Source organism: Aptenodytes forsteri, unplaced genomic scaffold (assembly GCF_000699145.1).
Source record: "Aptenodytes forsteri isolate BGI_AS27 unplaced genomic scaffold, ASM69914v1 Scaffold255, whole genome shotgun sequence".
NCBI lineage: Eukaryota > Metazoa > Chordata > Aves > Sphenisciformes > Spheniscidae > Aptenodytes > Aptenodytes forsteri.
The window spans coordinates 3372846-3399208 of record NW_008794888.1 but is presented as its reverse complement, the minus strand read 5'-3'; the positions used below and the strand labels follow the sequence as shown (position 1 = coordinate 3399208).

At 39.0% G+C, this 26363-nt stretch overlaps 1 protein-coding gene across 4 annotated transcripts in view; it reads right to left on the bottom strand.

Moving 5' to 3' along the window:
- Nucleotides 1-26363, bottom strand: part of RBMS1 (RNA binding motif single stranded interacting protein 1) — a 117087-nt gene that overhangs the window by 37608 nt on the left and 53116 nt on the right. For all 4 annotated transcript variants that reach the window (XM_019470942.1, XM_019470943.1, XM_019470944.1 and 1 more), the window contains exon 3: nt 2652-2710. In XM_019470942.1, the coding sequence (XP_019326487.1) occupies nt 2652-2710 (59 nt within the window). The remainder of the gene's footprint in view (nt 1-2651; nt 2711-26363) is intronic.

Genomic DNA, 26363 nt, shown 5'->3' with positions numbered 1-26363 from the left:
TCAGTTCCCATGCCCACTCATTATGAGGATTTTGTCCAAATTGCCAACAAGTAGTATGGTGGTCTGCTTTGTGTTATCTGGTATGTATCTTCTAAGAGCAAATGTGACATCATTAGTTTATTTCATAGAGATCACCGAGTAAAGCATAATGTGTTAATTTTTCTAAACTAAATTCTTAGTCCAGTTTGAATAAGTGACCAATAAGCTTCTAAGTTACACGTCATTTACTCAAAACTGTGAGAGGAGTTTAGTTTAAAAGACGCATATCTACTGCATCATAACCTAATTTTTGGTGAATTAGTTACTTCATTGTATATACATAAAAACAGTTAAAATTAAAAAGTGACTGAAAACTCAGCTTCAGTGAAATCAAGTGTTTTTTTCCCATTGTTGTTACCAAAACCAGAATGTAAAAAAATTGTCCTGAAAGCATTTTTTATGCCATATAATGCAATCTTTAAATGTTAAAGTAAACCCAAAGTTAATTGCAACAATTTCCATATATTTGCAGTTACAACTTTTCTTATTCTGAACAACAATGCACAGCTAATGGATTCCAGGACATCTGAACAGCAATATACCTTAGACTTTACAGACACTGACCTTACAGGCTGGGATTTTTAATGCAACCTGGGAGTTGGATGCTTAAGTCTCACCAAGAGGCAGTCAGAGTTTGGAAGCTACTTCCCCTAGATGTTATTGCAAATCTCATTCCGCATTTTTCAACCCCCTTCCTTCCCACCAGTGAACAGTCTCAAATATTAAAGAAATCCCTCTCCAAAGTCTAAGTTGGGTTAAAAGAAAACAAACAAAAACCCCAACAATTAAAAAAAAGTTCCAGAGGAGTAGAAAATGGAATTATTTCTTCAGAAGTAATAGCATTCTCTTACAGTATGTCTATACTGAGGACAAAAAGGTTGTGTAAAGGTATAACTGAACCAGCTTTAAAGTCCTTCACTTGGGAAAAACAACTCGAGCAGCCGAGTACATCAGTGCAAGCTTATTTAACCTGCCAAGAAGCTGAAGAAAGCAGCATATTGTTCTGCGTAACATGTGGTGTTGTGGACTGTTAAATCTTGACATGAAACAGACTGAATTAGTTCATATCAAGTTTTGTGCTGCCAAGGCAAAACTAGCTTTCCATACCCATGACAGCCCAGGTTAGCAACACCACCACACTGCAGGGTGTAATATAGACAAAGTTACATATTGATACCAAGCATGCCATCAAAGCCGGCTTTGCCATCTTCTAGACGATACACAAACTCAATTACTTGTTGCTCCAGTTAGTTTAAATCCCATGGTGTGGGGTTTTTTTTTTTTTGGCAAGAGCCAGAGATGCTGTCAATCTTTTGGTTAAATTCCAGTTAGATATCTGCATTCTGCCTACTTACGTTCCTACTGCAATTTCAATGACATGCAGTGAGCTTCCCTGCAGCCTTCCCTACAACTTGCTGTATATTGTTACAACAGACTTAGTTATTGCTTTTCACCAGCGAGGTTTAAAATCTATATTGGAAAAGTCAGCTTAAATCTCTTAAAACATTAATGTGAGAATTTCTGTATCACTGACAGAGCTACCGAAGTCTTCAGGAACTGGGGGAATGGACAGAATAAATCAGTTAGGTGCTGTCACAGGTATTAATGAGCTAAAATAATTGAAAATGGCACCTGCTCCTTCCTAGTCACAATATACACAGATGACATTTGCACACAAGCTGGGAAAAAAATTTCCAGAAATTTCTGTTTCTGAACTGTCAGCACCCCTTTAATTGTTTAAGATGGGGAGCTAAGAAGCTATGCCCCTGCACTGCTTCCAAGTTCTGCACAAAAACTGCGTCTCAATTAATAATGACTCTTCTCTCCTGCCTCTGCCTAACAGCTTTACGCTCACTCATGAGCTTTACGCTTATTAACATTGCCAAATCAGCTGACTTAATTCTTCACTTTGCTTAGAAATTATCCTCTTAATTGTAAAAAAAAGAAAGTCTGAAATCCGATACTTCAGTGTCTGCTATCACACCTTCTCCCACCATGCACGTTGCTCGGATATGATCTCACTGTAATTGCAGTGAGTGATGAAAATCAGTGAACTGATATATCCAGCTTATCTAAAGGACTTCTAATATTTTTTTCCAGCTGCAATTACTTTGGTGAAAATGAACCCTCTCTTTGCTCTCAATACATTCAATTGCATATAACAAAACACAATTAGAGGATTGGAACATGTAATTAAGTGCTGCTTTAAACTACTCTAATCAATGGGAGCTGATTTCCACCAATATATTATTTTTTCAGATGCTTAGTACAGTTGAATGATCTTCTGTAAGCTTCCCTAGTTTCTCCAGGCAAAAGGGGAAAACCTGCTTTTAACTCCATTTTTGTTTTTAAAATAGAGGCGAACTGCCAGCCAGCACTGTGCATGTCAGCTTCACCCAGGCTTGGCTGCACCACTGACACAGGCTGTCTGCCAGCTCCACTGGAAACAAATGTATTGAATACACTGACCGTGGGCAAGAATAAGACTAGTTTAGGAATAAGAAGGCGGAGAGGGGCGCGGAATTGAAAGCACTTAAAATTCAACATTAGTGTATTTTATAGACTCAATTAGGACTTTCACGTGAACGTAATATAAAGGCAAACATACATACCTTTGCATTTGTTTGTTGTCTTATCCAAAATAGCCTTCGTGGATACAATTTTCCCATACCTAAAATGTATTACACATATGTAAGGAAAATGAGAAAACAACATCCTATTACAACAGATACCCAATTCACATTATTTTATATCCTATTACCCTTCACTTTATAATGAAAACTCATACATAGACAGAAGTGACCAAAAAGATCAACAATTTCAAGCATGATCTCGTTCTATTCTCCTTACGTTCTCAGTGGCACAGCAGAACCACAAAACAAGCCAGAGAAAAAGTGCTTTACAGAAAAGAATACAACACAGTTAAAATCCTGGTACATGTAAGAAACCACGTTTTAGACATAAGCTTGGACTCTCTCAATATATAGACCAGATAAAGCTGACAAACTGCCTTGTCAGTGCGAGGCTTGCTAACTAACGGGGGGGAGGGGAAGGTAAAAAACTTATGTATCTCCCCGCCCCCAAAAGATTAAAAACTTTGTTCTGGAATGTGACAAGTGCAAGTCAGATTTATGAAAGCTGATCAGCAAAGGTGGTAAAGAATTTTCTGTATTTTTAAAATGGAAAATTGAAATGTAAACAATTTCAATTAAAACCAAAACATCCCTCAGGAAAGTTTCAATTTTCTTTTTTTAACACACACTCATTGCCTGTTCCTCAGCTTCTCAATAACTGGGCAGTCCAGGTGCCAATCTGCTACACAGTCCAAAGGTGAACACCCAGATATCTAAGAGCAATTAAGCTTGGGAAACAGGCAGACAGCAATCCCAGCTATAGGAACGATCACTGTTTCTGAAGTGCTCTGCGAAGTTTATCTCAGGTTTTTCGATCAAATTTAGAGTAGAAGTCGTCACTGCTGCTGAAAACTTGCAATTTTCCTTGGAAGTTAAATCCCAGTTTCAATTTAAAAAAAAGCAACTCCCTTGGCCTGCATCAGCAGTGGAATCGGAAATGGAGCACAGGTTTACAAAGTTCCTTACCACAACCTCCTCTGTTTGCTTGCGAACTACATTTGATACAGTGCTGTGAGTATACAAGAGAGAAACGATGCAACATGAGTTTGTTTTCACATGAGAATATAATGTAACTTATTACATTAACAGGTATACCTAAGCACTGTGTGCTAAGAGGTTCTTTATCATTGTACAAGAACCCAAAATGAACTGAAAATTATAAGAAATGTAATCAGCATAAGAAAGTGGAATTTAGGGAAGAATTCAGTTTTGCCAGTTCACCTGCTAAATATAACGTGAACAGAGTGAGTATCATTTCAAAAAGGTATTATTTCAAAAGACAACTAACTCAAGTTCTGCAGTGGCTGTATTAGTCTTAAAAGTTCTTCAAAATATATAAGAAGTCTAATAAACAAACTTAAGCTTAGTTAGTTAAGAGTACTCAAATAACTGTTCACTTGCAAAGTGATAGTTATTCAAGGATGAAGCCTATTTACAAAGTACCTTCCCCCTAAAGAACATTTAAATACATGTTTCAGTGTAGTTATGACTCTTTGTGACCAGTTTCAAGCACCTTCTGTTTATTCAATGAGTTATTGTGTGGCATCAAATAGTTGCAAGGGGGTAAACCTGGGAGACTAGCCACTAGGTGTTGTCTTCCTTATCGTACCTGAAATTGTGAGCATCTACACTGATATAAAATAGAACTATCCATCTATAGCCTAAAAATGTACAAGTCTCAATGAAAATCAGTGCATAGCTAAATATGTTATGCTAGAAGCTGTAATAAAGCAATAGAAATTGTGCCTAATAGTTGGAGCAGGTACTTCCTTATTAGTGTCACTTATTTTCCAAATATGTCATTCCATTTAGAAAGCTCTACACCTCAGAGTCAAAACTTCTGAAACTTTCTCCAGAATTTTTCAGAGCGCAGAGTAAACGTACGTGTTATAAATGAGAGGGGCAAACTGTTTGGGGACAGTGCTCTTCAAGATCCGCTAAACTCGTGTCCCAAGTCGCGTGCACCCAGCATTGTATTTGATAGCCAGCACCCTCCATAGTCTATCAGCTTCCCTAAGCTTCTTAAAGTGAAGAGCTACATAACCTTTTGTGGGGAAAAAAATCCCTGAAGGATGACCTTGTCCCTGCTGCTGTTTCAGTTCTTGAAAGTGTAGGATGTGGTGGTGGTGAAAAACTAGAGCACTGGGTATCTACGTAAACAAAGTAACTGCAACCCTCAGCCAGTTTGGTCACGGAGGGGAGTCAGGGGCTGGCTATGGACTGCGCTGGCCCACAGATGCTGACGCACACCAGCCCATAAACATGTGTCTGCATGTCTGTTCTTTACAGCTACTTCATGGACCATTTTCCAATGTGCAAGACCGCTAGTGATTTAATTCACTGTCCTAGATAGCACGGCTCCTGCAAAGAACCAGCTGCCATGGAAGACTGCCAAGAAGTTTCAGCAGCGTGAGTCTAGGAACGATTCTGAGAACCAGTATAACAATAGCAGCTATCACCAGGATTTCTCCTACGATTTTCCCTGTGAATACTCCTCCCAAGTGCTAGCTCTCCGCTCACGCCATGAAGCACAGAAACACAGTTTACCCCACCTCAGCCTGGGCAGAGGGATACATCCCCTTCCTTACTCTCACCATGTGGTCTGATATCAGGGGAAATTACTCCTTGCAGTTCCTCATAAGTGCTTCCTTCAAATGATGACCATCATGAAAACCTACTTCCTTCTTCCTCAGTTCTGCAGTCCTAATACTGCTGTTAACACAGGCTCCTGTGTTCAACTGCTCATTTGTTAGGTGCAACTGCAATCAAGACCCACCAGAAATCAATGAGCTATAAAACACAAAGTCATGGTGCAAACTAATATGTATTGCCTGCTTACAAAAAGGAAGATAGCAAGCAAGAGAAAACTTATATTCCAAAGATGTCTATGATGTTAGGTCTTGCCTGAAGATCATCATTCCTCTCAAAGCTCACGCATATCTAGTTGTCTTGGGCACCCTGCTGAGGCTACTCTTCTGCTCCAAAGCCTTACCGCATGCTTGGTGAGACTTGCTACCTAAGGCAGAGCACACCTCTCATGGTTGGCAGAATCACTTCTACAACGATTGGCGATTGCTCATTCCCTCTCCTCCGAAGCAATTTTTTAAAATACGCTTTAAGTTAAGTGCTAATTTTGAGAAATAACTGCTAATCTGGCTGGTGACAGGCAACTAGGTATTCCTTATTAAGTAGGTTATTTTTCTCCCCCAAAAAAATCAAATGAATGTTCAGCAGCAATAGAGAGTTTTGTGGGATTTGTTTTTTTGTTGTTGTTGTGGTTTTGTTTTTGGGGTTTTTTTTTGAGTGCTATTAACACATTCTCTCTTTAGTCTGAATTATCTTTGGAGATGGAAAGATGTTTTCAGCTTTGCATCTCTTTTCTATACAGCACTTGTACCAATGTCAACTAACGTATTAAGGAAGAGAGGGCTTGGGTAAGAGGCAGGTAAATAATTGCCAGGGTGCATTAGTTATGGGATTAAAAGGGGTATGTTCAGTAACAGTCTGTGTACCAGTATACAAGCTATCGCTATAGTACAGAACATCAATACAAATGTATATTTGGATATGAGATAAAGAAGAAACTTGTTCAGAAGCCAAGTTAGGAAGATAAGCAGTACTGCTACTTAATAGGATAATGCTTACTGCTGCCCATTACACACTCTCTGTGCAGAAATGAAAGGGTAACCCCACCTACTCGACTGCCCTAAGAAGATCTACTGCCCAACACCGTCAATGTCAAAACATAGCACTACACGTTTGTCTTAGATACTTTTGAAGTGGAAGGCTTGAAGCAAAGCATTAACATATACTTTTTAAAAATCACATTGTTCAGCAACACGGTCAAACCCAGCACAAATAATCACACTGAGAGATTTATTACAAATAGCTAGGAATACTTTTGACATTTAAAACATCTCTGAAGCTTAATTTTGGTGACCTCCGTGATGATGAAAGAAAAGGGTCCTTAGAAAACTAAGTACACGGATCAAACCAGTGTTTATTTTTCTCCCTTTGTACATCTGCTAGTGTAACGAACATACTTGCAAACATGAGGGCGATAAGATGCCATCATGAGCATGACAAAGAACGGGGAATGAAGTAGCTTGACGTCTTTGCCACAAGTGCTATTTTGAGTGTTGAAAGAACTTATCTGTGTGTACATTAGGGGAGGTACAATAAGAACAGGCAGTGAGAGGCTTGATAGGGGTTGTCTGGAATGAATTGTTCAAATCTTTGCCCACAATAGCTTAACGTAATATACCTCATACCACCAAGCTCACAGTGCTTCCCTTTGCAGTACTTTCAAACTGTCTTCCAGCTTGTGCCATGAAGGGTTTCTCTATCACCTGATGTTGACTCAGACACTTCACACGCCAGAAGGATCTCTGCTACCATGAAAGTCCTTGCCTATTAGAGCTGCTTTGGTCCTCCATCCTGAACTGTCCAGAACTTTGTGTTGAAGATGAGCAGTGCTCTCTCTTTGCCTAAGTCCAGTCCAGCTGTAAAAAGAGCATTCCTAGAGATCCTGCTGTTATCCCTTGCATTACTGTAGTGCTGTCAGAAGTCCTCTGCTATGCAGAAACAATGCTGCATATCTTCTGTGTGTATTCTAGATTAATTTTTACATCTTAGCATCTTATCACTGCCCTTCAATGCTCTTTATTTCTAAGAGCCAGAATCAAGTGGTAAAACCAGGCATGGATTTCATAACACGTAAGTGGCTCTGAGTACACAAACTCACTATCAGGTGGAACTGTGAAAGGAAAGAGAACCTGGCTGAACACAAAAATTTCGGTCGGGAGCCAATATTCTCACCAGGTGACCAAAAGACAAGAGAGAGCACAACAAGCAGGGGGGTCATGTGGGAAAGCAGATCAGTTAATCCTAAAATACATTGCAGTTGCTGAATGGATCCACATCAAAATAAACCTTACTTTAGACTAGGGCAAATAACCAGAACAAAATGGATAAAGCAAATACTTCCAAAGCAATTCCTGTATATTAATTGTAACACTAAACAGAACATACAGGTGGGGATGCTTAGTCTGTAAATCAGCTTTTTAAAAAACAAAACAAAAAAACTTTATTATTCAAACATGGTCTTGTTCAGTGCACAACATGGTCAGCAGGCACCTTGCATGTGCTCTAAATGCAGTAAATTCCTGCTTGAAAGGGAATAATATTATCCTTCAGTGTGACCTTAAATAAATGCACGTAACAGACTTCTGCAAATCAGTGACGTGCAACTTTTAAGACAGCATCCTCGCCTCCCCAAACAGAGTATTCTACTTTGAACAGTACAATTCAAAACATTTACGTGAAACTAATGGTCTCAATAGCCAAGTCCCCACCACAGTCTCTCCCACTTGTAGAATATGTGGAAGCCTAACCCATTCATCTCGACTGAGCCCTGAAGAGGAAGCACCTGAGCAGTCCATGGGAAGGCCTCACCTATGCTGCAGTTCTCAGCTCCTCTATGCCACCTGGTGCAAAAGGAGCAAAGAAAATTCCCTATAACTGAGGAAAAGAGTCAAGGGAGATGTCAGCAAGAGCTGCCTTGGTACAGTTGGCTCCCATACCTCACTGCTCTTCCAGTGTTCATGGCATTTCTGAGCCAACAGCACAGCCAAGGGAACATAATCAGCCCCAGCAATCTTTTCTGCCGGATCCAGAAAACACCTCTGAGCAGTACAAAAGGTTTTATCTGGCTCCCATACCTCCCTCTCTGCTGCATCTTGGGAAAGTGGTGTACTGAACCTTAAGCTCTTGCTCCCTTTTAAGCTTAGATAAACACAGGGAGTTTTCATTTCTCCATGTATCAAATTTTTAATTTCCCAGTAAGGGGAATTTCAGAAAATAATTGTCAATACAATACTGCTAGTCCTTGTGATAGCCTACTCTAATCCTGCTATTTAATTACGATAAATGTTCTCTTACAAAAACCTGATAAAGAAATTTATTCAATCCAGCAGAATACTGAGTTTGGAGAACAGAATCAAACCATATGGTTTCCATTTTTAAATTCTTCTTCACCACATCTATGCCCTAGTGTAGAAGGAGACACTGCTGAGAACATTTTGTCCATATTTTGTTTTCTGTTGTTGGAAGACACACTGTTCTTTGAGAAACTCTTTGGAATCACTCACTTGCTTTTATGGCCATCATGAACCTCAAGATTTGCTACCGGAACAGAATGAGTACCTACCACCAAAAGCTGGACCAATCATTTTTAGTGCATAATTAAACATTACATAAAAAGCTGCAGTTATATTTTTCTTATTTTTATTTGCACAGTTAACAGCTATGCATAATCTAGCTTAGTACAAGTTGTGTTTTGAAATTGTTATAGATTTGGCTAATTTGCTAGGTTCAGCAAAATCTCCTATACTAGCTTCAGATATTCAAGCACTGGGTTAATCAACTCAGACAGATGTGCCCTGTTTCAGGCATTGGATCATATTTTTCACCATGTGCAAAATAGGACTTCCTTATGAACCTAAATTAAAGTTAGAGCACTGCTTTGATGACATTCTGTCAAATGGGCATGTGGTTTTGACACAAAGCTAGTTCCTTTCTTATTAATTGTCCCTTTGACTCTCTGGTACTTCAGAGAGAAAGATGGTATTTTCAAAATACCCAAATATCCAAGTAGTCCTCATTGTCTTTTTTTATTATTTTACTTGGGAGATAAATGATACCTCCAAATAAATTAAAATGTATTATTATGGAAGCCAACTACTGTTTTGATTGTCTTTACAAAATGACTAAAATTACGTTTTGTTCATTAATGTAAAGACTATTTCTGATGAGTTAGGATCTGTGTACTAAAAAAAAACTAAACCCAAACCAAAAAAACCCCCCAATCCCACAGATCTTTGGCTTTACTGACAATTCAATAGTCTTACGTGCTGCTGTAAATTCTTCAGAAGATCAAGAAAGCCTTCTTCACAACCCCTCTACCTTTACTTCATTTAAGTTTTGCATATTTGTGTTTTCAATAAGAATCAGTGGATGAAAGCATCTATCATCATCATTACTGATGCAGTTACCAACACTAGTACGAACTAGTATTACTTTGGTACAAACAATCTTTTCTTCAGTAGGTTACAATTCCAGATTTCACCGAGACGTAATCAAAAGTAGCAAAAACAGATGCAAAATCAGATATACTATCAGCTCTTACAGTTATCTGTCCTTAGAAGAGCAGATGCTCAGCATAACGGACATATATGATTTGGTGAAGTGTGAACAAATGCCTTCTCAGTTTCTTGGACAGTATTAATTTTAACAGATAAAAAGCAGTATTTTATGAATACATATTTGGTTTATAGCATACAGGCTCTACACAAACGTAACTACTCTACAGCTAAAAAGAACCAGGAATTGAAAACTAACGAATAGCAAAGTGACACACAGGAAGAAGATTTTGGAGATTATTATTTTTCAGCTACCCATTTTGTTTTTCTTAAGAGTAGTTATTTCCTGGTTTAGCACAGGATGAGCTGTGGGGATAGGGAAGAAATGTTTTTAGAACGAGGAAACATTTGCTTCCTCTTGCTTTGTAGAGATGTGAATAATCTCTATCTATTCCTTAGAAGTTGACTGAAAGTCCAAGGGAAAAGTCCTGTTAGCATCCTACAGCTATTTTTACGACATTTTGCAAACGTTTTTCAATCAGTATGCTCCTTTTTGTGCAGTAAATTGATTATCTTAAAAGCACGACCCACCGTACAATGCCCTTTCATTTAGCACAACTGAGGAAAATTGCTTTTTTTAGTATCTCTGGGTATTTTGAATGTTTAAGACATATTACAGCTGACACTAAAACAGCATTCCTAATGTGGCTTTCTAGTGTGTACTAAATCAACAGATTTCCAACAATTCCCTGCAGAGGTGTTTTCTCTGTCAATCTTAAATCAACAAATGAAGTAATGGCATGTTTATTTAGTTTTACTTTATAAGGTTAAGAATGTTGCAATATGTGAAAAAAGCAGTTATTCTTCAGTACTATAATGACACAATCGTGGAGAAAGGAAAAAAAAATAAAAATTAAAATCCATGAAGCCTCACCCCCAAAGAGCTTTTGGAGTTGGAGGGGAAGGCTCTTGTATTCTTCCCTGGCAGGCATCAAGAAGAATTCAACTGATGCTACTTTGAGAAAAACACAACAGCAGTAGAATAGAAATCATGAGAGATTTAAAAACCCAAGTATAAAATCTTTACATTAGGGTTTGTTTTGGGGCTTGTTAGTTTAAAAGAAAAAAAGGCAAATTCTGAAGGATGAACCTATAACTTCTATTCTAGGCTTTGACAAGTTTATCGGCATCTATTGCCTCAGTTGCTCCACTGAGGATGTGAATACAGGTATTTGGCAGAATTATGATTAATAATCACCCGCTCTTCAAGGTGAGATTTTTTTTCAAAGCGCTGAATCTTGGCCTATCCCTGCTCAGCTGCAACATGATTTTTGCTACTAAACACATGGTATTTAATTTCCATTTAATTTTTCATAGGCTAGCAAGATAATAATGCTCAACTTGATGGTAGGAGAGACCAAAGCAACAGCTCTAGACACTGAAAAAGGAGAGCACAACAGCAGCAAAAGTGGCAGAGCCAACCTGCCAACCTCTTGCACTGCATAGGAGGTCATCTTTCACATTTCATAGACACCTAAAGATTGTCATAATCCAAATGATTCTTATGAAAGCCAGGATGCTAAATTTGTTGATTACATATCTGTTTTAACTGTAAAGACACAAGATGTCACATGCTGTGAAGAAAAATGGAACTTCAACCAACAAACTGAGAAAAATTATCCCATTCAGCGCTTCGTGCAGCCACTGCCCCTGCAGTAACCCAACCTAACTTCTGACAAGCCAAGGTGATTTAGCATAATCTCTGAACCATCTGTTCGGCTATCTATCAGTCCAGTAGCCTTGTTACTTTACAGTTTATAGGTTAAGCAGGATAAATCACCTATCAGAAACACAAACGGATTTGCCTCTTTGACACACTTTGAAGTGCAAGTATTGTCTAAGTAACCATAGCTTGCTTTCTCCTAAACTGAAGAAAAAGAAAATAAAAGTCACAGTAAAGCATTAACCATTCTGTTCTTTCAGAAAAGGAAATTGTTTATCATCTTTACAGTTTATGAAATCAAAAGTTCAGCAGAGCTAAGTAAATACTTCATAACTTATTTTTGTCTACACTTTTAGATTTTTCTATTTACCCATTTGAAAACTCATATGCAAAGTATTTTAAAAGGTGTGAACTACGTAGAGTTACGTTACGTTTTCAAACATCTATTAGCAGGGACACAAATGCTGGTTGACATTAAAAGTGTTGTTTCCTGCCAATGTTCTACTGAGTTTGATGACCAACGTTAGTGAAAGACCACTCTGCATTTTTCTTATAATTATGTGGCATTGTTCTTGGAGAAGAATATTTTAGAGTTGGATGAAGTATGAAGTGATGTGCGTAAATTAGATTGAATGGTTCAGAAAGTGATTTGCTACTACACTACTTCTAATGCAGTATATTGTTACTTTTATACTGAAAGCATTATAGAAGGTTTTACCATAAGACACTGAACTGAGGATCATTCATACAAAAATGATTTGTGCAGTTATTCAAATAGTCACAAACAATAAATCTCAGAATTATCATAAATTATCCTAAATCAACTAACATATATTAAGACATTCGCACAAGAAATTATCAGTAAATGCTACAACATTAGGGAAAAAAAAAAATCAAGACATCGACTTCTCAATTCCTGCCTTACAAAGCAGGCTGCACTTTCTAATCAGTATCATTCAGCATCCAGTTTAGCAGAGCAAACTATGGAGAATCCTTACGTTACAAAAAGACATCATTAATTAAAAAGATATTTGGAATTCTTGGCTAACCCACTTTTTAGTACTACAATCATTCTTACTCAAAAAACCATAGGACAATCTACATTTTCTGCAGGAATTTGCCTGTGCATCTACTGACAAGGCTATTCAGGTATACGGGAAGGGGTTACAGTTTCCTACAGCTACAAGATGGAAGAACAAAGCCATGTTATTTTAAGAAAGCAAATGGTGTCACGCTGTTATTCTCTTACCCTAACACTACAGAATGAACACAAATTATGCCCGGGTTAAGAGGCATTTTACACACAACTGAAAGCAAAAACTGAAGCAATACTCTTTGAAAATAAATTATCATAGTTCCTGTGGCTCCCAGAAAGAATATAAAAAAATATGAGAGCAGAGTTTCACATAGCCATGAAAGACACCGGGTTTTTCTGCAAATCATAAATCATTTGCAAGCAAAATAATAAAGTTCTGAACAGGTTCAAATTACAAGTCTGGAATATTATTTCTACGGTCTAGTAATTTCTTTTATCCTTTTTTTCATACTGAGAAATGATCACTAATCAAGACAATGACTTGGGAAGATGAGAAATTAAACCAGATGAATGCTAATACGTATATATAAGCCAAGCTCATGGCAGGTCTGCAGACGTGCATGTATTGATTTACCACTGGTAGCTGTTTTAATCTGAAAGTAAGGCAGTATTTCTACATCCAACCATAAATCTTGGCAAGTTTCAGCCTCACCAATTTTGCAGAGCCTACACTAACAGCTTGAAAGAATAAAACTATGAAGACATAAGAGAGCAGTTCTTGTTATTCATAATTTATAACTCCTTTCTCCTCCCCGTGCTAAATGGTACAGATCAGCTTGGGAGCATAAATTAGTCTCTCTACCTGAAGACCTTTTATTTTTCAATTCCTCCTCCTCCATCCAAGGAAGCCAAATTCAGTCATTGTCAGCGTATGATGCATTGTCCTTTATTTTGGCTTTTCCTAAAGCCTATTTCTTTTTCTTGTGGGAGGGAATTAAGGACAAGGCAAGGGGAAAATAAAATTGTTTATCAGTACTTCCCAATACTTTTTTCCCTTGTTTTAATCAGAACAGTGTAAATCAAAAGGTGTTATTCTGGCTACAGTCCTAGCTAGTGTGAGACTACCTCCTATCTGGATAGATAGACAGACACCTATTAATGCTACAAGCCTGTCTACTTGCAGAAGATTAATCTTTAATTTATTCTTGCCTATTAATTTCACTTCTAGTGAAGGTTGCTAACCAAGTCTTATACCCTCAGTTTAAATAAATGATGCCCTGAGGAATATGTTGGCAAAGTCTTGAAAACCATGAGATTGGAGATTGCCAAAGTACAAGGGCACATTCAGCTGCATCCCATTTCCTAAGCCCTGACCCATCTGTCAACTCTGAACTACAAAGAAGTCTCACATATTGTGTAAATTACATATATACATATACATAAAAATACATACATATATATGTACACACACAATGCTTTTTCTTGCATGTACCTTGTACGGAAGATGCTTGGTCACTGGAATAATGCCTGTCATGGGTAACTTTTTAAAAATATGTCAGTGTATTTTGTATGTTTTCCTTCTGTTTTTGTAATACTAAGACAACACTAAGCCAACAGGATGAATCCAAGACCTGGCCTGCTGGGTTAAAATACCTTCTATGCAAAAATACCTATTTGTTCTTAACTGTATCTTGCACTAATTTAACACCCCATCTTGGAAAGTGCTGACTGTCCCTCTTGTGTCTGGAGGGCAGAAGAGGAAAAAACCCAATACATTCAAACACCTTCCAGTCTCTCTGAACTGCACTTTAACAGTGGTTCTTTTATGAAATACTCATAGTAACATCCTGCTTTCAATAGCTATTCTATACTGGAATTAACACCTAATTATGAAGAAACTGTAAAATTAATATTAGAGTCTGATCTCCTTTAATTTCTGGTAACTTAATGTCAATCATACTAGAACAGCACTAAATGGACAAATTTTTCAAAACCACTGCTCACCACTCCAGAGGCCTTGCCCCCTTAATAGCACGGCATGTAGACTTGATCCCTATTTGAATCCGCTTCTCTAGTCTCAAGTCCTAGCTGTGCTGAATAGCAAATGTCTCCATTTCAACAGGGAAAATGGTTGTACTAAAGTAGTTCTCTCCAGGGGTCAAAATACTTCAGAAGGGCATTTAAGTGGCTGTATGTTACTGAGCAGAAACATCAGCTCACATATTATTGATTATAACTGCATGGCTCTGTTGAAAAGATGTCTGCAGTAGTATTAAGTGCTGAGATAGGGACAGAGGAGTGTTATGCATTAAAAAAAAAAATACTATCCATCTGTTGCCAAATTTTAGATACATGAGCAATCACAAGCTGTAACACAAAAATCTAAAGTGCAACCTTTGTGGCTGATGCGTCAGGGTCATATTCAGTGACACCTCCTCAGTTTCACGCTGCTTAAGATAGACAGTCTTTTGAATATTGACTGAAGCAAGCAGGAGGCAGAGTTTGATTTCTGCAGTTTTGCAAAGAGAATGTAATAGATACTTACCTGGAAATTTGCCTTTGGTAGCTTAAATATATAATTTTCTTTAAAAACACTATTAACCTGTTCTGATCCCATCACTATAGCAGCTAGCCAAGTACAACTGAAGTCTTCTGGAACCACTGCACATTCAGTCTACTCTTAGCCCCGAGCTGCAGACAGACCTGCAGTCACAGCACACTGCCCACTACCAGACTGTCATGTAGAACATACCCAAGCTGGCTGAAACTAATGTGATTGCCCAGACCCTCATTTCCAGTGTTTTGGGGTTTTTTTGTATAATGACTATGTCAGATGTCACCATGGAAGGATAAATTCAGTGTCCCAGAATGCACTCTGGCTGGTGACATCAGGAAGCACTTGGATCAATGGGCTTCACAGTGAAGAACACAGACAAGGGAGGTTAATCCTGGCCTAGCAGGGAAAACCCAACCCATGAGCACCTGTGCAAAGGGGTGACTCAAGACTGGGTCAACTAGGCTCAAAGAAAATGGGGATCCTCCAGTTGGCTGTACCAACTGCAAGCCTGGATGGCATCTACATTAAACAGGCATGGATTCAAAGTTTCTCAAAAGGAGCAGCCGTGGCAGTTTCACGAACCCAGAGCACCAGCAGCCACAGAAGGGCTGTTCAAAAAACACATTCTGATACAATGCCGAGAAAAATCAACCAACCACCGCATGACAGCAAAGCTGCCAGGCAAGCCCAAAAATCAGTGAAGTTAGTCTGTATCACAACCACCTTTCTTGAACAGATTCGACAACATATGCCAACAAGGGAGCATTGTATGACACGGTCACAGTGTTTCTGGGCTCTACAGACCTTTTTTTATTATTGAGAGCCTGAGATGACTATTTCTTTGCCTGCAAGAGGGCAGCAGAATGAACTTTTCTCTGTAAAAGTGATAAAGTACTATATGAAAGAAGCTGTAACTTCTACTTGAGGATGAATCTCCCCACCTATGCTTCAGATTCTAAAAGAGTTCATTTACTAATTTTTCTGATCAATTTATCTAAACAAGATGCTTAAACCAATCCAAATAGAAATCTTAAAATATTTTTAATGAAAACACTCAGAAGCAGGAAAATGTAATGGATACAGCTATTGCATAGAAAAGGACTGAGAATCCAAAGAAGCAACGGCTATATCCAATGTCAGAAAGTCACTCATTAGTGAAGAGTTAAACAGTATCTAGGTCACACTACAGTCTTTCCTGCACACCCTCACCTCACTGCGTATCGGAAATGCTGTGTGGGAAGGACAGGGAAATAAACTCACAGACCAAGTATGACTCAGACTGCAGTAACGTAATGATACTTTTTTCTCTTAAATTATCCTTGGGATTAAAAGAATCCACGCCCTCGACATGAAACCAAATCACGGTGAAAGGAAGAAACCACAAATTCACGCATCTTTGAGTCAACAAAAGGTATCTAGAAGCAAATTAATTATTAATGGTGAAGGACTGAGACCTTTCCTATAACATACTATATGGTCAGAACAGCAGAAGGTGAAGAATTTGAGCCCCAGTCAGATGTTCTTCTGAAAGCCCTAGTGGGGATGATCTCAGCAACAAGAATGTCAGAGAACTGTCTGCCAAAAAAATAAAGGAGAGCTGTCACAGCCAAATGATGACCTCTACCACTAGAGGAAAGCAACTTGAGAGAAATAGCCTCACATTTCCTCCACCACTGCAAAAGCTGAACTCAAGAATTGTCAAATATCTTGGCACAAGCATGAGCAGAAGACAACTATAAGATCCCGGAGAAGGCAGAACACCAGTGACCCAGGTCCAAGTACAAATTCAGTTAAACCCCTGAGGAACAATTAAAATTTCTGCAAATTCTGTCCCACTGAACAAAGCAGAAGTTTGGAAAGGACACTAATGAGCAGAAGAAAACACTGCTGTCAGAAATACTCCTTCCTGACTACAATATAAAATTATGAAAATTTACTCTTTCCTCTGCACTTTAAGCTGCCTCCCTCCCTTTCACTTAAGGAAAGGACAAAAAAAGGCACACTAACCACCACAAAAAGAGCAGCAAAGCTAAAATGTCCTAACGGCACTAAAATGTCTTCTATCACAGGAACTCGTAAATTTTCATCCAGAGAAACAGAAACTAATTTCCCCTTTTCACGGCAAAAATTTAACCAGTTTTGTTGTGGTCATATAAACAGCAGTATATCCCTTTTTCAAAAGGGTTTTTATTAGTATATTGTGAAGTACATCACAAGCCAATTATAAAGAATTGAGCATCTGGCTTTACAGCTATATATTTAGATGTATTCTGCTCTGTTTCTAATAAAATGATCTAATTTTCTTAATCCCATGAGATAAAGAAATTAACGATGTTCCCAAAACCTATATCCACCACATAAACATCACTAGGATGCTCGGTCAGTAACCAGTTACCTACGAAAGTAAAGTCTTGCTGCTGCTCACCTCTCAGCTACAACCATGGAGGAGTCCAAATCCCTGATCTCCTCTGATTAAGTGAGGGGTTTGGACCCAAGTGAGTTCAGGTGGAGAGCTCTATCTTGAGAATACAGACAGCATCACTTGATCAATGAATTTTAAGTAACAATTAAAAGGGCAACATCTTTGATAGAAAAAAGAGTCACCATAAATGAAGCAGCATGCTCCATACTGATTTAGACCAACACTGGGTCTGCTTCAGGTCATTGCTTCAAAAAGTACAATTTATTGGTTAAATGGAAACTTAAGAGGAAAACAATTAAGTCCTTCCTGTTTTTCAAAAAGGAATCAGACTCAAACTTTTCTTACCCTGGCTATCTACCCAAGAACATCTTAACAGCTTGGGCCTTTCTGTGACCTACTGAAACCTACCTACTTTTTGCACCTTATCAATTCTACCCAATTCAGTCATCCAAAACAGTGAGCCTGTGCTCCTTAGACTACCACCTCAATCTCAGTTCAAGTGTTAGATGGGAAACAGTTGATTAGTGACAGTCAGGGCTGTCCCCTCTTCCTGGGAGGGCCGCTCTTTTCAAAATATTTAATGACATTTGCAAAACTGCATAATTCAGAGTGAGTGTCCTAGACTTCAAAGAGAAATAACAAATATTTAACTGAATACACAACTAATAAAATGGGTGGAAAAAACTTCAGAATTTCTCATGGAACAAAGTAACATGCAATTCACTTGGGAAGAACAGAAGACTGGGATAGATTATTGTGTATTTTTATAATGTCATAGCTCTGAATATCTGGAAGATGTTCAAAAAGAATTGATCCTAATTTACATAATAGCAAGTACATTCATGCTGAGGCCTTGGTATGATGATGGATTGCTTTCAACAGCTGCCCTGGCTAATGGTCCTTCACTCCTAGTACTCTACCTCTGTACTGCAACATAGAAGCGCTGTAAGCTGCCACTGACAAAAAGGCACGTGGAGCAACGCTTTCCCTCTCAGTATTTGAGATCTTCAAAATATAGTAAATAGACTTTTGGCAACAAATAAAAAAGCCTTAGCAATAAAGTTAAGACAAAGTCTGCCACACAATAAAAACAAGTAGCTTCAAGTGTGGTAAATGCAGGGGGTTGAATACAGGGTATCTGAAGGGGGGAAAAAAAAGCGCAGATGATTTACAAACACTCCTTTTCAGATCACAGTACTACAAACAGCAATGCAGGGAGGGAAATGCACACTGCTATGTCAGCTCCACTGGATACCCCACCATGCTGATACCCTCAAGCCTTGAAGGGAAAGTCTCTCTTCTCTCTGCCAGCCAGCTTCTCCAGAACTCAGCCAAGGCATTCAGACTTAATACGGGGGAGATTTCTGCCATGGGGTACTGCACAGCTACAGGCTGGAAAAAAAGGGGAAAAAAAAAGCCAACACACCAAAAGAAAGAACCAGAAACTGTGGAGTTTATCTGGCACTGTGCAATTACGTAGCTGAAAAGCTCAGCCTTCACTATCAAACAAATCCTAAGTCCACACTATGGAGTGCTAAGTGGTTTTAAACCCTAATACTGGCAATAGGAGCTGTAGGCTCCTGCAGGTGCTCCGTGCTTTCTAGGATCAGGCCTTTGCGAGCACACTGCAAACAAACAGGAGTCAAGCTTGCCATCACCTTAGGGGCATAGGTAAGCATTTCTGCTTTACGTGGGGTTTGTTAACACACCAGTTCCTTGGCAATTTTACATACACACTAAATAAAATTATGTACTGAACTGTAAAACTCTGCTAGTCTCCAGGCTCCAAAAGCTCTTCATTTACTCTATCAGCAGAGTCCTTGAAACCAGAAATAAGTAGCTTGGCTCTTTTTCCAGTGTTTAGATCATTTTATTTCTGACATTTAGGGTTTGCAAATAAAAGATCTGAGATTTCTCCAGTATTCAATGTATGAAGCATTTTTTTCCTTCCTCGTTTTAGATCTTCTATTAATGTTACACTTATTTCATGACTGCATTCACTCAGACATTAAAGAAAAAGTCCTTATTAATGCACCAGAATAATTGCTGATATTTTGATAGACTTGTGAAGGCTTGTTAGTGACTATATCTAAGCCAAAAAGCAGCACTAGGATTTGAAATACTGATAATGTGTAAGGCCTTAAGCCAACAATGTCCTCCTAGGCAAAAACTCTGATCTATACTCTGTCTTTTAAAAGATAGTATGTACAATTACACAACTGCACAGAATAGAAAAACCAAACATTTAAAAAGAACACACATTTTGGGCTCATATACTTCAATTAAGATGGCCAAAATGATCAATTAATTAAATGTAATTATTAATACTAAAAAATTTTGTGAAATAACACACAATGTTTATCTTGGGCAATTTCTCTTGTGGCAGTAAAGCAACAGATTACGATTTTTTTAATCTCTTATTTTCCGAAAAGAGTAAAGTAAGAGAAGAAATTGAAACGGAAGGGGCAGGATAGGAGTACAAATCAGCACATATTTCTTCCACCGAAATTGATTCTATTAATGATTAACTCAACTCACACAGGTTATTTCAAGTGGAATATTTGTACTAGTAACAGTGTCAAAACAGACCCCAAATCAAAGTCTTCTCTTTTTGTGTTTTTTGCTCTGTGTCCACGTATAACAACATTATCAAGATTCAAATTAAAATTTGACTTTTTTTCCAGGTACTGCACATCTGTCTGCAAAGATTACATATTTAAATGATCAAACGTTAATTCTTCTCCCAGCAGCCCTTCAGAAATTTCATTTTCTACAGGGTTGGTCTGAGTCTTGAGTAAGGCACTGCTCAAACTGAACTGAGGCAGCTGACATTTTTTGAATGTCAAGACAGGATAGAATTTTAGGGCAGAAGCTGGGGGAAAGGGTAAGCACTAGTTTTTCTCCCTTTTTTCCTCAACTACAAGTTTCACTGGAGGTAGCAGGATCTGAATTTATATTTGCTATGGATGTTTATTATCTGGGTTGCATACAATTTGGGGGTGTTAGTTTCTCAACCCTAAATGCAGCTTGGCAACAATGTGGGGGAGAAAAGGTTGAAAGGTTACCCAAAAAATGACTAGTTTCATAATGTGTCAACATCAGATGGCTCACTTTTTCATTTCAAGGAGTTAACATTACAGAAATCAGAGCTAAGCAGAACTAACCTTTAGCAAACAAAGTCAAGACTTCACGAGATTTCCAAGTGTTTTGTGAAACCACATAAGATATTAGACATTAGATACAAGAATCTGCTTGCAAATACTGATCCTGCTTTCTACGCTGAATGGTATCCTGAGAAAAAGGACATGTAAAAGTTTAATGTAAGCATGCTGGGGCAGAAATCAACTTCGGCTCTAAGCTGATTCAATTTTGAAATGGTTTCTGAGACGCCTGCCTAAGTGGTTTCTAACAGAAGGGACAATTTTTGGCAACATGGAACCCACTAAAGAGCCTGATTAATACTCACTAACATTTTCAGTAGTCCACCAAAATTAAACAATCCCCTTCAAAATGTTCTTGAATTACTGGTTATTCCTATGAATAACTGAAGTACTATCACCTCCCGCCTGAGTCGGGCCCCTGCCATCGGGGAAGCTTGGGACCAAGACGCTGATCAAAGGCATTCCACCAGCTGCCACGGGACATTTTTTCCTGCGGCTCTGCGACAGGGAACAAGGGTTGCATCTCCGTACAACAAATACCTGCAGACTTGCAAACGCTCACAGATTTTACAGGCCCCACGTTACCAAATCAGCTTTTTGTTTTCCAACAAGAGCTCTTCGATGGCGGTAACTTTTACCAATCTGTTTTCCTAGTGCTTCTTTTACAAGCAGCTGTGGCTGAAACATTCCTTCCACTCTCCTCTCCTCCCTCGCCCCCACTTCCTAGAGGAAATTCCATGGGATCACCTCTCCTCCGGCCCCACACTGCAACAAAACTCTCATCTCCTGTGGGAGATGAAGCTTGTGCAATCGCTGGGTCCCTGCATCTGTGACCAGAGTGCAGACACAGAGCTCCTCAGTGCATTTGTATTCAGACTGCTTGTTTTTTAAGAGAGTGTGCTGAGGGGAACTGCTGATTACTGTTAGGCTAAATGAAATACTGAGTTCAAAAAACTTCAATCTTTGCTTAATCACAAAATGGAAAGAGAAAATTAAAACTATATTTGTTTTAAATTCAAGGCATCTCAAGAGACTGTTTGCATGCAAAGGATAGGACTCTAAAAGACAACTTTTTTTACTTTTTTTCTCAATTACAGTTTCCCCAAAAATACATACGGCTCCCTAATGACATTCTACAAGAAGGCATAACTGTACAAAAAAATATCCTGGAACTCCTCAGAGAGGATTTCAGCATGGATCCAATTTGATCATGAATGTAAAGCTGTCTGAATTTTATTTCTGTCTAATTAAAGTGCAAATATTGAGGGGAAGAGAGAGAGTCTTCCTTCACATCGTGCCAGGCTAGACACTTCATAACGTGACTGCTGAAAGCACTTGCTAAAAAATAAAGGAAATGACTATTTAAACCAAACATCACATCTCCAGGCCAACTGCAATTCCCATGGCATACCATGCAAATGCCTCGCCACTGACTGTGGAAGTCAAGTCCTAACAAAAAGGAGCATTTCACATAGGCCATGCCAGGCCTACATCCCTCCAGCGCATCTGGCGAAAGGGACATACAAAACTGAATACTATTTCTTCTCAGATGTAGAAATGGGATACTTACTTTTGACAGCAACCTCTTAAAAGATCATCAGGTAAGACAGAAGCTAGCAGAGGCAGTTTACATACCATACTGCCATGCAACTCCTCCTCTGCCAGTTTGTCTAGCTGCGAAACTGGGTGCATCAGCTGGCCAGAACACAAGTGAGATTATCTAAACCCTGGTCCTGAGGTTACTGCGGGTGTTTCTCTGCAGCGCTGCACTGTGCTCCACACCAACGTGTGCCTGCACAGGCAACACAGTACTAGCACAATCAGTTACTACATCTAGGAAACATACCTTTACCATTCTTGGTGTTACGTTTGCTCTGAAGAGCAAAACCGGGTGAAAGAGTACCATTAAGGGAATTCTACTGCAGGTTATACAAAACCCAAACCATGCCACAGCGCTTGAAGAAGGAATAAAGAAAAAGATGATGCTGGTACCATACAACATAGAGCTGCACATTACAAATCACATACTGCTCAATTGCTAAAGAATCTACCTCCTGCTGCAACCAGATGATATTCTGTAAACCTGGTGGTATTTATAGAGATATATGCAATAATACATAAAATTGCATACATAAACCTCTAAAAGGACTAATTTGTAGAGGACTTCTTTCCACCCTAAAAAAGTCAGAACGACAGGCTCCTGCTCCAATATAATCAGTATTAATACTGATCTCAAAGGGAACAGCTTCAGAGACACTGATGTATCATACTTAATTTTATGAGATGAAACCATATTCCACATAATTATGAATGTAATATTTCACTGCAGCTGACAAACCATGAAAGAAAAATGCAAGAAAAATTGAGAATAAAGGAAAAAGAAGAGAAGAGAAAACACTTTAAACAATTGGAGAAGTTAGCTTTGAAATCTTCCATTCCGCTTTCCCTCATCCGCACCATCTATCTAAAGGGGTTGTATTCACGTGCTACAGACATTTCTTTAGACCAAAGTGAGCAGCAGTGACCTGCCCAGACCATTCTCCCAAAAGAGTTAAATGCAAAAGGCAGTCAGACTATTTCCCAAGTCCAGCCATGTCCTTTTTCTAATGAGATATGCTGAATAAAATTAGCACATTTCTTGCTCTTAACTGACCGCAGTGACGACAGCTCCCTGCTACCGTGAATGTTTGCGATCCAGTTCACCACTTCTCAGTCCTGAGTGTATTTGAAGGAGATGGGAAATGGCAAGACAGGGAGAGGTCACAATTACACGGCAAGCAAAGAACATGGAAACACTAATATGCTAATGGCTGTCACATGACTTAATAAAAATGTGTGTATTATTAAGAGCAGGGAATTGAAACAACTTTTAGGTGCTCTTGCCCCAAAACAGGGAAACATTAGAGCATGCAACTACAAAAAAAAGTTCCCATGCTGTGGAAACAAAGCTGTATAGCAGGCCAGGCTCAAATGTTTCAAAACCACCATTAGCCTGCCATTAGCTTTAGCTATGCTTGTGTTCATGATGCTGAATATTTAGGAAGGAATCTTTAAAATACTCTCTCAACAAGAAATGTGATTTCCCAACACACATAAGCAAAGGCAGACCCTACAAGGTTCTGTTTTTGTGTTCCGACCATCCTGGCACAAAACAATGTCTGTCGTGGTAATTATACCACTAACTTTGTTACCTTAAACCAGCTGCTTTCCTAATTGTAATCCCATTAAAAACCCGCATTACAACCATACAGCAATAATTTAAGGGGGAAGGCTTAAGTGAAACTGTCCAGACAAAAAACTGATTCTAAAAAAAAAAATCATATAGACTACAAACAGCTCAATACAAGTGACACAGTATGAGCAAACAGCCTGGAAGGGAGCACACCAAAGGGTGGGCTGGCATGATGATTTATGCTGAACTGAATGGGGGAGACCTGGGTTAAGCCTCAAAGCTTGAAATCTCACCCTGGGACTGGGGAATGTCAGGAGGATGAAGGGTCTGCTGCATCATCCTCATTTAATGATTTAAATGGCACAAGAGGAGATCTCTGAAGAAATTCAGCCTTACAGAGATGCCATGCTGCAGGCTACCAAGTAAATCATAAGCAAGACTGTGGAAAGCACAGGGCTTTGGAACCGTGTGGCTTGGGCATAAAGGTCATCCACAGCGAAGCACAGCGCTTAGTAAAAGTCTGGAAAGCACCTAGAAAACCTGTCAAAGCAAGTTACAAACTCTTGGCTAAATGTCCTAAGACACAATCACTTAAGTCCCTAATCACATAAGCAGTCTCAATTTCAGTGAATAACTGGAATGGATTTAATCTTACATCTTCAGATCCAGATATTAAATAAGCTACAAGAAATGACTGTCTAACAGTCACCAAATAAGAAAGTACAATTAAAGTCTAAATAATATATTCATAAGCAAAAAGCCAACACAACAGCCGAAGGAGGCACATCAAGCAAGTATTGATAGCCATGTGGGGGGAAGGGAGTACAATTAGGCATGGCTGAGGCTAACGCTGCTCCAGCAACCCTGCAAAACCAGCATTTCACGGCAGAGGCTTGCTCAGTACAGCAGAGCCCATGCAATGGCACTACGTGGGTTGGGAAAAGAAACTGCACAGCGGAGTAAGGCATCTTCCTGCAGGCTTCCTCAAACCGTGCTCATCGGCTCCTTACTCTAATTTCTCCTTTCCTCTGCTCTTGTCCTTCTATTTAGCTGATCATTCCTGTCTAGCCTCCCACGGAAGAGAGAGCATCTGTGGGCCGCTGCATCTATTGCTTTGCCTACCCTTACACACCTATTGGAAAGTTCTTACTCACGTGATGTCCCCCCCGACCATCTGGGCTCTGGTTCTGGGTTGGCTGTTACGACATCCTTGCGACAAACATAATACCTACCTTATTCTTCCCTACACTTCTGCCTCTGGCACAACCGATATGAAGAAATCTGTTTTCCCAATGCAGAACTGGAGTAGCAGGCTCGAGTTTGAATGAACTATTAAGAAACGTGGCAGCTTCATTTCCCACACAAAAGCCAATAATACTGTCTGAAAATAGCTGTACTCCCAGGTAAGCCTTTACAGCAAAATTACAATATGCTCTTTTCACCTTGAAAAAGAGGAAAGAGCTTCACCTAATAGAGCACTAGAAAGAACCAAACCGATGAAGGCGGAGAGCAGATTTGTAGAGATGTATATTGGCAAATTGCGCTCTTGCCAGGAAAGTACTTTCCCACAAAAACGGTGAACATTTGCTAACTGTGTTCACAAATACTGCACAGCTGTGCTACAACAGGAAAGCAAGCCCAACACTTCTATAATTTGATAAGAGGTTTCTCTAGTGATTCACCAAAAATAATTAATCAAAATAAAAACATGGCCAAAATTAGCACTGCTAGCTGTTTGTGAGCAAGAACTAAAGCAAACATATCAACTAAAGCAAATAAAAGTCACTGTATAACCAGACACACACACAAGAACTCTGTAGATTTTTCTACCTTGTATTCTGAAGGGATTATATCAAAAGCAGTATTTCTCTACAATAACCATCACTGAAAATAACTTTTCAGTACAGTATTTGATACAAGTCCACGATGATCAGAGGGAAAATCTGTGCAGATGGGATCTTTCTGGCATTTGTAGTGACAACAATGTTTTTCAAACATTATTTCCTCAACCCACAGGTGTTCTTCTGTGTTGTCTGACAACAGCCAAAAGATATCAAACAAAAGCCAGTGATCTTTTTCTGTACATCCACTGAAAACTGCTTATTGCCAGCTAGCAAGATCATTTCTACAATATGCAGAGCAGCCTTTCTATCCATTCTTAGCATCAAGCACTCCAGTGGACACCCTCTTAGGATGGCAAGATCTCCTCGATATAGGGAAGAGGAGCTAAAATTACTCTAAAGCCTCCCAGTAAAATCTTACGCATCTGGAAAGAGCTAATGAGAATATTTCAGAGATCTGGAGTAAACAGTTTCTTCATTGACTTCTATGTATCTAAGATTTTATTCTCCATCTATTTTGTATTGTCTCAGCTTAAACAATGAACATGGCAGGTTCACTTTCAAGAATATCATAGAATCATAGAATCATTGAGGTTGGAAAAGACCTCTAAGATCATCGAGTCCAACCGTCAACCCAACA